The 12032-nt window shown below is 38.9% G+C and overlaps 1 protein-coding gene across 1 annotated transcript; it reads left to right on the forward strand.

Moving 5' to 3' along the window:
* The first annotated feature begins 4222 nt into the window (after positions 1-4222).
* Positions 4223-10881, forward strand: LOC116224085 (SLAM family member 5-like). Its single transcript, XM_031582765.2, has 6 exons — positions 4223-4362; positions 4594-4881; positions 5405-5644; positions 8397-8492; positions 9584-9642; positions 10067-10881. Exons 1-5 carry the CDS (start codon positions 4311-4313, stop codon positions 9622-9624), a joined length of 717 nt encoding a protein of 238 aa, XP_031438625.1. The 5' UTR covers positions 4223-4310; the 3' UTR covers positions 9625-9642; positions 10067-10881.
* The last annotated feature ends 1151 nt before the right edge of the window (positions 10882-12032 follow it).

The raw sequence follows: 12032 nt of genomic DNA on the forward strand, positions 1-12032 counted from the left end.
TTTTCGTCATTAACCTCTTCGCTGTCGTTGCCGTTGGCTTCCCGAAAAGCTTCCTCAGCAGAGGCTGCCTTGGTAGCAGACTTGGCTGGAGCCGCCTTTTGAGCTGGTGGGACTACTTCTTCTGACTCATCATAGTCACCTTCACCTGCTTCATCATCAGCAGCAGCATCTTCGTAATCAACCTCTTCCTCAGCATCTTCATTATCTTCATCGTCGTCACCTTCACCATCGTCACCTTCATCATCGTCACTGTTAGGTGACAATTCACTCTAGTTACCTCAGGACTCCAGAGCTGCATATTAGTATATTTATTAAACAACAATTGCAATCGGCCTCACTCCCAGCACAAGGCTGAAAGTGAAGCCATGACAAACACATTGCACAAGGTTTATATAGACAAAAGTTTAGCGTTCAGCAGCAGGGATAACCACGTGGTGGATCTCTGACGTCTGAGGCTCCCTATATTGCAAGGATGGAAGTTTTGCAAGTTACACACACGCAGAAACACAGAAAAGCCATGTTCCTGCTTACATAAGTACATGATTCATATAAGGTAATTAATAATACAAGGCACTTGATTATTATATTCTTAAGTCATTAAAAGTGTTTGGAAATTATCTCCATCAGTCACCTTCATCATCGTCACAGGCATCTTCATCATCGACGTAGCCTACGCTGTATTTATATGCTTAAGTGTGGTTTATCAAACTACACCAATTTCACAATTGTTCAGGGAAATGTGAGTTGACGTCGGATTGGTACCGTCTCGAAGTTTTCGGTAAATTGGTCGGCCGAGTTTAAGTTACTCTTATTACAGTGTGCAACTCAATGGTCACATGCATTTCATGAAGTGGTATGCTATCCACAAACCCCTCCTAAAAGGGCACACACCAGCTTTTTCAGATTACATACTTTCTGAATTTGTGCAGTAGTAGTGCTATATAAATAACATCTGGTGTGGGCGTCCTACTTATTACTGAGGAAATGAACTTAGTATGCTAGTAGTTGAACACTCTCTCACTGTCAATTTGTTTTTACAAACAAATACCTTGCATAATTTTACACTTTTTGCCCAATCCCCTTTGCAATATAGCGTTGGCCTGCTGGGCGGAAATGTGAACTAGTTCGGTTTGTTGCCCTGAAGGAAAATGGGCTTGAGGGCCGTGTTTTTTCTTTTTCTTATTGCAATACAGTATACAAAAACATACAGACAAGTGCTCATCATATCAGCCATAACACAACATCAAATAAGTTATATCAAATACAATAATAAATAATAAAAATACACAGGACAGATACATCACATAAATTGGAAGCAAAAGTTCAATACGACAAGGGAAAAGGATGATACTATTCCATGTTGAAGAGCTCTCTGTAAATTTCAATCGTTCTATTACTTTTGGTTGTGTTTATTATGTCCAGCATGTCAGTATACTGTGCAAATTCATGTGAGAATCTGGTCAAATTAGGGGTCACCTCTGCATATCTGCTTTTGTGTATATGGAATTTGCCAAATAATATAATCAAATTAATTATGAATTCAAAATTGTTATTCTTATGAACAAAATACGTGATGATACTTTTACAGTCAATTTTGACATTCATTTTAGTTTTACACAATATATATCTTTCAATCTGAGTCCAAAAGGTAAGTGAACATGAGCAGTGGTAGAACAGATGACTTAAAGATTCAGAATCCCTATTACAGAAGGAGCATTTATTTTCAATATCAAAAAATTTAGATAAATACAAATTTGTTACACATATATTGTGTATAATTTTAATATGCACTTGTTTAATTTGATTAGTAATACAACATTTGTATGGCAAAAGCCATGCTCTTTGCCAGTCAATGTCATTTTATTGGATTTTATTGTTGGATTTAATATCCATAATGTCTATACCATTTACAAACAAGAGGGGTTCTATCCTTAGTGCTTCTTGAAATTGGAGGTGACTCTTCAACAGGTGGGATAGGCCGTTAGGAATGGCTTTTATCACAGAGTTAAATTCTTTACTCGTTACAGGAAAGGACTTCTTAGCTAACCAATAAGCCATTGGTGTCAAATAGATCATTTACATATAATATATACCTCTATCAAACCACTTCTGCTTGAAAATCGACTTTTTACCAACAATTATGCTAACATTATTCCATATGATTGTTTTGTGTGGGGAAAAGTTGTGTGTGTGTGTAACATAATTTCCACGCTAGGAGGGCCTGTTGAATAAATGTGGATAATTTTATGGGCAATTTGGTGGTCTTATAATTACAGGTGAGTAGAAAGTGAAGACCGCCCAATTGTTTAAATATATTGTTTGTAACAAAGTACCAGACCAGTATCTGATGCTCTAAGACATTCTTTGATCCATTTTATCTTGAATGTGTTATTTAAATAAAAAAAATAATAATAATAATGAAATCCCCCTTCTTTCCTGGGCTCAGAAAGTATATATTTTTTTAAGTAGTGGTGTCGGTTTTTCCAAGCAAAGTTGCTAAGTATGTTGTTCATTTCTTTAGATGTTGGACATACAATGACAGGGCGGGATAAACACGTCTTCAAATGCCTTCAGCCTTGGTTAAGAGAATTCTTCCAAAAATAGAACGTTGAAGCCACATATTCATAATGTTTTTAGTTTTCTTTAGTCTAGGAAGGAAGTTAAGCTGTTGTCTGGTTAACATATCTTTGGTTACATTAATTCCCAAATATTTGACAGTTTTTTTTCAATGGTATGTTGCATATGTACTAGTGCTGTCAAACGATTAAAATATTTAATCGCGATTAATCGCATTTATGTCATAGTTAACTCAAAATTAATCGCGATTAATCGCAATTTTTTATCTATTCTAAATGTCCCTTTGTTTATTTATTTTTTCTATCATTTTATTTTTATTTGAATGCCCTTATCAACATGGAAAAGTTGATTGGCTTGCTTTATGCAAATGTTTTATTTTATTGAAAACCAATATTGCCAAACAGGGTGGTACAAAATAAAATTATAAAGTGCACATTTCAGGTAAACAAGGACTCAGCCTATAGTGCAGTTAAACCATGGCTTAATATTTTCTTTTTTTCAAGTTTGCTGGGAACATAGCAGTCAGGCCTCTTATTTCAGAAACATTGAACTGTAACAGTTAGGTTACCAATAAAAGGTAAGCCTACTACTTCTTTGCTTTCAGCCAGCTGCCTGTTGACATTTTCAGACAACAGTGAAGCCTGCTTCTTTTGCACAACACAACTTTTAAAAGTAAACTTTCCATTCAGAAGCTTTTTATCATCCATTTCGCCGTATCGCACTCACCATTCACTCAAACCGTAACGTTCGCCTACTACACAGTTTGCGAGGCCAAAAATAATGTTTATCTAAAAATAAAAAATAAAAAAAAAAATAAAAAAAATCATAAAAAAAATTCGCGTTAATCTCGCGATAAAAAAATTAACGGCGTTGAAATGGGTTTGCGTTAACGCCGTTAATAACGCGTTAAACTGACAGCACTAATATGTACTCATCATCAGTATCAAATAGACTCAAGATACATTTCCCTATATTAAGATGTAGTCCTGAAACTTTTGAAAACTCATTCATTAATTGTATAGTTGGTCCAATTTGGTATTTGTCTCTCATGAACAAAGCTGTATCATCTGCCAGTTGAGTAATTCGGATTTCTTTTTGAGAAATAGATAGACCATGTATATTGGGACTATTCAGAACCTTGAGCGAAAGTAACTCTACAACAATTAAGAATAAGATCTGTTAACAGGAAATCTTTTAGAGGTATTGGGATAGATTAATACATTACTATTGATATCCTTGTATAGCATTTTAACTACAGATATAAAAGATTTCCCGAAACCAAATAAATCCAAAGCTTTATATATAAATGGGTGTTCGACTGTATCAAACGCTTTATAAATGTCTAGAAATACAATGAGTGCCTGTGACTCCACATACTCTGAATAATCTAATAGATCTCACACCAATCTTATATTGTTGTTTATGTGGCGATTAGCCATGAAGCCAGTTTGGGTTTCATTTATAATTTCTGCCAGAGTTCTTTTTAAACGTCTAGCAAAAACGAGTGCAAACAATTTATAATCTACATTCAGAAGGGTGATTGGTCTCCAGTTTTCTATTGATCGAGTATCTTTGTTTGGTTTGGGTGCTTGAGGTCCGTGTGGTTGTTGTTTGATGTGTGCATATACGTCACGCCAGCGCTGAACTCTGCTCCTGCCAGGCTCCCTTCGACTTTTAGTCTTCCTTAATTCAGAGCAGCTCTACCCTCCCGTTTATTCAACCAATTTCTAAATATGAAGCAGCAGGTCTGGATCCTTTTCTTTCTAGCAGTCCCACTCTGCTCATGTAAGTATAACTTGCATGTATTATACAAGTATGTACAACTATAACGGAATTGACTATAGTCTCGGTCAGCTAACAAGCAGAATAGCTTATTAGCCACCTTTTGCCAGGCAAGCCTATTAAAGACGTGTCGTAGCCTACTTGCTGTAGTTGTGTGACCCGAACTGAACATTATGGAATGTCTTATGGTACTCTTATATCTCATAAATAATCTTTTATTTTATTTTACTTCAGCTGTCCCAGTCTATAATGCAGAAGTCAATGGAGACGTTACCCTTTCCCCTGTTGGAATCAGTAGTGTCAGAAGCGTGGTGTGGAAATTTGGGAATAATAAGGTTGCTGAATTTGATCCAAGCTTCAGCAAAGAGGTAAAGATATTCGGTAATTACCAGGGACGAACAACCTTGGACAAGGAAACTGGCAAGATTACAATATCAAAGTTGAGTCTCAAGGATAATGGGACGTTCTCAGTTGAGGTCGACAGTGTGTTGACGTCGGGTTGGTACCGTCTCGAAGTTTTCGGTAAGTTGGTCGGCCGAGTTTAAGTTACTCTTATATTCAGTATTCGACAATACATATCAAGGAATGTTCACACTGCACAGACTGATATGTGTCAACCCGACTGTGATCAATTCATAAGAGCATCGGTCATCACATTAAATATTTTATCCCTTTTTAGTAATTAAAACATTAACACAAGTCCATTTTGTTTCCTGAACTTTGGAGCATTTTGAGATCAAAACAGCTAATACACACTGACTGATATCCCTGATCCCTCATATCACAAGGCTTGTTTTTGCAACATACTGCTGTCAGTTAGTTAGCCACTTTGTAAGTAATTTCCCAGGTTGGCAAGAAACAATTTTAGGATATCTGCTTGTGTGTAGACTCCTAGAGAATGTGTGGTTGTATTGTTCAGATGTGTTTGTTGTAATTAATGTGGAAATGTGTGTGTGAGTGAGAGAGAGGCTGATCTTGTCTAGTCTGTTTTCATGATTCAGTATACCATTCTAATATCTCCCTTTCTTTTTCGTCCATTTTTCAGAGGCAGTGAAGACTGTAGAGATAACGAGGGATGACACTGATAAGAAGCTGTGTAAACTGCTCTGCAAAGCTGAAAATGCCTTGAACCTTGAATGGTCTGCAAGTCACAGTGAAAACTTCAACTCGACAGGATCCCACCTGACTGTCAGAAAGAGTGACCTGTCCCACTCTTACACTTGTAATGCAAGTAACCCAGTGAGTAGGATGACTACTACAGTAAAGGCAAAAGACATTTGTCAAGGTAAGGGACTGAACTCATGGTACACTTCTGAAACCCAGTTTGGAAGACAGCAGAGTGGGTTTGGAGTGGAATATGGTAAAGAGGCATGCAAACCAGAGAGGTTCATTCTTGAATTCAATATCGCTACAGAAGATAGTGGGCACGTCTATCATTTTTATATGGTCTAATGAGGTGCAACCAGGGACGGACTGGGATGGGAAAGAATGGTCGGCAGCAAAAATGATCCACTTAGAAGTCTGCATTCTATCTACACACATATCAGCTCCTTATTAGTCCATGAGCAGTTCCTGTAGAACAGTGGTTCTCAAAGTGGGGGGCGCGCCCCCCTGGGGGGGCGCGAACACTCTCCAGGGGGGGCGCGATGTCACAGACGGAGAAAAAAAAAAACTACCGCCGACCTGTCACTGGTTAGTGAAAGCTCCCTCAGTGGCGAAATGCAAGGGGCTGGACTGACCCAAACAAATCAAATACGGTTTTGCTCCTGATCCACCAATCAAAACGGAGTTTTTTCATTTGAACGCGAGTTGCACCTAAGTTTCCGAGTATAAAAAAAAAAAACGCAGGCATTGGTAAGCTCTCACCCTGAGATGACTCTGCAGAGTTTGTTCAATTTCTCTTGTTTCCTGTATCATTCAGATATTCATTGCTTTATAAACAGTCTTTTTAAAGACTCACTCCTTCCTTACTGCGCTTGCAGTAGGTCTATTCGTAGCCTATTCTAAGGAGTAATTTGCCCCAGTCTTTTGAAAAAGCTCGTAGCCCCGAGAGCTAGCCTAGCTAGCTACCTTTTCCCAACTGCAGCTAGCCCTTTTCTCCTTAACACCTACCTTTATATTTTTGTATCATCCACCGTGTTGCAACAAATAAAACACCAGCACTTGAATACTATTTTGTGCTGTCCCTGTCTACATTGTGTACAGTTAGTTTTGTTAGGAATCATTGCCTAGCACAGCCTTATCCTTATCCATGTCGTTCACTACCACACATACAAGAACACGACGTTGAAATTAGAACCTTATTAACTTCACACACACTGTATCAGCAAACAAACACAACTATGGACACGTTTCTGATTCGTAAAAGTCAGAAAGAGAAGCCTGTGGACTTCTTTAAACATGAACGTGTTCGTCCAGCAACAACGAACCACCATCTCCAAGCAGTGTCTGGAGGCATCTTATGTAGTTGCTCATAGAATTGCTAAGCTTGGCCAACTCCATACAATTGCCGAAACACTGATTTTGCCGGCCGCGCAAGACGTGTAGAATAGAAGCTAAACTCAGCGCAATACTTATGTCAAATGACATTGTATCACGCCGAATATCAGAAATCAGTTTGGGTCCTATTTCAAAGAGGACTACCGTTCATTCGCCTAAGTTCGGGATCCATTTCTCTGCTCAGCAGACGAGCTGTCAATAGACATGAAAGAGCAATTGAAGAGTGACAGTAGACTTAAGCATCTCCCCTATTTCGTCATTCTGGATAGCAATGATCACCTTTGCGACATAGCCTTAAAAATGCTCATCCTTTTCGCGTCGACATATTTGTGCCAGGCAGGCTTTTCAAGACTGACTGCGCTCAAAACTAAATACCGCAACCGCGCACAGATCGAGGATGACCTGAGGATATGTTTTCAAACATTGCCCCAAGATTTGAGAACCTTTGCAGTGCAAAGCAGGCTCATGTCTCACATTGACAGACCTGTAGGATTTTTTTTGTAAAGATCACAAGAGGCCCATAATAATAACAGTATCCAAATTATAGCAATAATAACACTAATTATTATTATGATAATAATAATTGGTCGATAGTCATTAATTATAATAATAATAACATAATGATGGTGATAATAATGAATAGCCTACTAATAGGCCTACTATTACTGATAATAATAATAACAATAGTAATAATAATAATAAATAGTTATAATAATTGTCTGTATGGGCCTAACAATAGCCTAACCTTGACATGTCAGGCCTATCAATAACAATATGCTATCTATCTATCTATCTATCTATCTATATATGGTGGTGTAGTTGAGGGTGGTGGCGGCGGGCCGCGCGCTGGGGGGGCCCCAACTACCCCTAACCAGCTTTGGGGGGGCCCAGCTTGCAAAAGTTTGAGAACCCCTGCTGTAGAATGACCATCTAAAGCTAGCAGACATTAAAGCAGCAGTGTGCAGCACTATGCCAATGGCTGCACCCTATAATGCCCTTCCATGGCATTTTAATTACTCTTACGCCTGTAGCAGTCTGTTATTCTGACAGTAGATGGTGTTTGTAGCATAGATGTGTATAGCCTTCCTAAGGTCTAGTTTCGGCAAAATAAGACACCGTAAAAAAAATGTGTTCACTTGTTGTCTCATTGCTGGAATATTGTCTGTGTACCATGACATGGCTTGTGTGAGTGAACATGTTGCATCTACTGCCACTATTTTGCACAGTGCTTTTTAACATCCTTCTGCCAAATTTTGTGATTAAAAAAATAAATAAATAAAATAAAATCATGTCAACAAAATTGATATACCACCCGACTTCAAATCCTTACAATCTGTACGCCGAGGTTTTGTGCTGCTTAGCTGCTCGTCATCTACCTGGCTTTTTATGTCACACGTTTCTTTGATGTTTTCATCACATATTCTGTTGTGTCCCGCTGTTGCATTGGACATTTTTTTATGCCATGGGGACATCCTTTTGATATTGTTACTGTAAATACTGAATACCTTAACATAGTTTTTTTTTTATGTGTTCTATAGATCCCATCGATTGGGGCCCAATTGTTGGGGGGATACTTGGAGTTCTTGCCGTAATCGGAGCAGGAGCTGCAGGAGGAGTGCTCCTATATCAAAGCAGTAAGAATAAACTAATTTCTACAAAACCTTTAACATATGTGATCTACATTGATCACAAAGACACTGCAAGTTAATATGTGTATTTGTACATTTGTGTATTAATGTACGACTAAAGATATTAAAGTGCACACATCGGTTGAAAGTCATCACTGGACATAATTTGCAGCTTCACATTCCATGGGTTTGTAAACATTTCACCTGGGCATTTTACCTGTAGCAGAATAAAGGAGGTTTGACATTAAACCTGATGACATCTCACACTTCACCATTGGGTTTTTGAGTGATTTGAAGTGTGAACTGTTTGCAGATTTAAGCTTAAGATTCAAACGTGTTTCTAAACCCAATCGGGTCATTGCCAACGACTGTCCACAACGCTAGACACTGTTGAGGTTGAGTTTGAATAAATTCTCCAGGATGGATGCGTTTAAGAGCTTCATGGGCTACATTGATCTCTGTTAAAAATAGCTTGTCATGGAAACCAAGTAAGTTTCTTTTTTCACAGGCTCAAAATCTTATACCCTGATTAACAATATATCGGTCGGTTCGAAGGGATGGGGCTCTGGCGTTTTAAAACATGTTTGACAAACAGCAATTACGTGTCAATGAATTGAATTGTTTTCAACAACAGACCAAGCAATACGACTATTTGAAGAGCGCTCCTGGCAAACACTGTCCTGTAGTTTCCGGCTGCTGTTTTGCTCTCAAACTAGGGCCCTATGTCTTTTCATTACTCTGTCAGAATTCTTAAAAGGATGGCATTGGTTATGGTTATTAAAATGTGTTCTTTTGCTTTTATGCAGTGCTGTCATGATTATTATCATACTTTGAGTATACTTAGACTATCGTGCAAACTTACCACCAGTTTCCCATCATATGCTTGTGATTTTAGTTCTTCTCTGTAATGACAAGTGGACTGTACTCACAAAAGGAACTGAAATGCATACACACAGCCCATTGGTGTTGATGTTTCCTCGTATCTCAGTAGAGCTAGTACATTTCTTCTCTTACATGCTAACTTCCTTTGTTCACAAATGCTTTTTCAATATCTGTAATGTCTGGTTGATTTTTTTTTTTTTTTTTGCGTCTTACAGGGGCGGACGCTCAAAATGATGAATCGAAAAAGGATTGCTGAGCAAACAAACAGATTGAGGTAAGCCTCTCTTAACTTTTTCACAATGAGTTTCCTCTGCTCTATAACAATCAATCATAGATACTCAGGGGATGCCTGGGGGATGTCGCAACATTTGCGTAGAAATGGGGTGTCAATGACAATGACAAACCCACCTTGTTTTTTCAGCATAGCGTCGTGTTGTCTTTGTATATTTCTTTTGTAGCCATTGTGAAGCATACATTGAAATTCATGCAATGATGCATCACTGGTGTCAGTTGTGTTGAAATCTGTGTATTTATAATGATAGCAATGATATGCGTTCTGTTTTTATAACACCTACAAGAATCTATTTGTTATTTAAGATGATTGACCACCGTAAAATGTAATTCCTCCTGGGTACAGATTTTAGTGTGCTTTTCATCACTGTGTCATCATGTTCTTTCTCTTTTTGCTTCATCTGCAGTTGTGAATGAGTTTGGATTTTTCATCTTCTCTCACTGGATTCCTTCAAAACTACGAAGAGATTCATTTGACGATTTCCTCCTCACACAGATGGTTAATTTACTGAACGACCACTGGAAAACGGCAGACTGCCGTGCCTCTCGTCAGCTTTTAGTATTGTAAAGCTTGGTACGCTTTTAGCTTGTCCATTCTATCGGATCTTTGTTTGTTTTAGTTTTTTTGTTGTGGGGAAATTTCTAAGAAAATTCAATTTTTTTCTCAGAATGTGTGTGAACCTGTAAGTGCAATGCAGCTAAAATCGATTTGGATACTATGAAGACAACACATGGTTTTGTAACACTAATACCATGTGTTGTCTTCATAGTATCCAAATAGATTTTAGCTGCATTGCACTTACAGTAAATGAGACTAGAGTGGCCTTATAGAGATCTGAACACGGCCAATTCACCAGACCCTTCATCAGAGAAGGGAAGGAGTCCGTTGATAGTCTGAATGATGAGTGGGTTAAATCTTTCATGCACTTGCTACAGTTTTAGGACTTATATTATAAAAAAAATATAGAAAATGTGTATAATATAAGGGACCCTCTGTAATGAGACAAACAATGTCTGTATGTCTATCTCTCTTTTTTTTGTGTGTGTGTGTGTGTGTGTGTGTTGATTAAGATGAAGGTTTTAATTAATTTCATAATTGTTTTTAAGTTTGAGTCTTATGGCAAAAGCTGTTAGCTGTTAAGATGCATGTTGCTGCATAAATCTGTTAAATTCCAAACATGTTTTACAGACGCTCAATTAAAAGCTGATTTTAGTATGCCTACTTACTGCACCACGTCCAGTCATTAATTCCTATGTTTATATATATATAACAGTCCTTGACTGTGGCATTCACCTAGTCTACTCTGCAACTCTTTGTTTGTAAAGTAGCCCTCTGTTTAATGGTGTAAAGTAGGGTGCTGTGCAGGGGCGGCTTGTCCATAAGGGCGATTGGGGCACTGTCTAGAAAAAAAAAAAAAAAAAACTCCTGATGTATAAACGCAATATCCTTGTAAGTTGCGTAAATGACGACATGTAAATTTAAATGTAATATTTTTTTTTCTGTCGGATTCTACCACTAGACCGTCTGATCTGCCTCAGTATGTCATTGTCGAATCAGGTAACAGTCATTCAGTCAGCCTAAAGTCGTGCTTCAAATGGCCCCGCCCCTTCTGGGGCGATTCGGGGCGAAATGAAAATCGCCCCAGACCTCTCCCATTGACTCCCATGTTAAATCCATTTTTTTTTTCACAAAACAGAGCTCTCAATGCATTCTCTATGGCTTCCGGGAGGGCTCGCCCCTCCATAGACATATATATATTTCTATTATATATATTTTATATATATATATGTCTATGCGCCCCTCCATGTCGTGCCCCGTAGCACTGACCTCCACCATTATGAAGTGCTTTGAGCGGCTGGTCAGAACCCACATCTGCTCCACCCTTCCAAACACCCTGGACCCCTTTCAGTTTGCGTACCGCACAAACAGATCAACAGATGATGCCATCGCCCTTGCAACACACACCACTCTCTCCCACCTGGAAAAGGGTAACACATATGTGAGAATGCTGTTTGTGGATTAGAGCTCAGCATTCAACACCATTGTGCCTGTCAAGCTCGTCCCGAAGCTCAGGAGCCTGTGAACAGCCTGTAAAACACCCCTGTGCAACTGGATCCTGGACTTCCTGACGAGCAGACCCCAGGTGGTGAGAATGGGCAAGCACACCTCCTCCTCACTGACCCTGAGTACCGGGGCCCCCCAGGGCTGCGTACTCAGTCCCCTCCTGTACTCCCTGTACACACAGGACTGTGTGGCAACACACAGTTCCAACATCATCCTGAAGTTTGCAGACGACACTACCATCCTGGGTCTCATCTCTAACAACGATGAGACCGCCTATAGAGATGAGGTAAGGGGCTTGGCAGCATGGT

The sequence above is a fragment of the Clupea harengus genome, chromosome 16 (assembly GCF_900700415.2).
Source record: "Clupea harengus chromosome 16, Ch_v2.0.2, whole genome shotgun sequence".
Taxonomy (NCBI): Eukaryota; Metazoa; Chordata; class Actinopteri; order Clupeiformes; family Clupeidae; genus Clupea; species Clupea harengus.

What these genes read in the sequence shown, in the direction of transcription:
- LOC116224085 (XM_031582765.2), top strand. Translation starts at nt 4,311, where the DNA reads ATGAAGCAGCAGGTCTGGATCCTTTTCTTTCTAGCAGTCCCACTCTGC. An exon ending in AGCAGTCCCACTCTGCTCAT is followed by an intron (nt 4,363 to 4,593) that starts GTAAGTATAACT and finishes ATTTTACTTCAG; the next exon opens with CTGTCCCAGTCTATAATGCA. An exon ending in AGTGCTCCTATATCAAAGCA is followed by an intron (nt 8,493 to 9,583) that starts GTAAGAATAAAC and finishes TGCGTCTTACAG; the next exon opens with GGGCGGACGCTCAAAATGAT.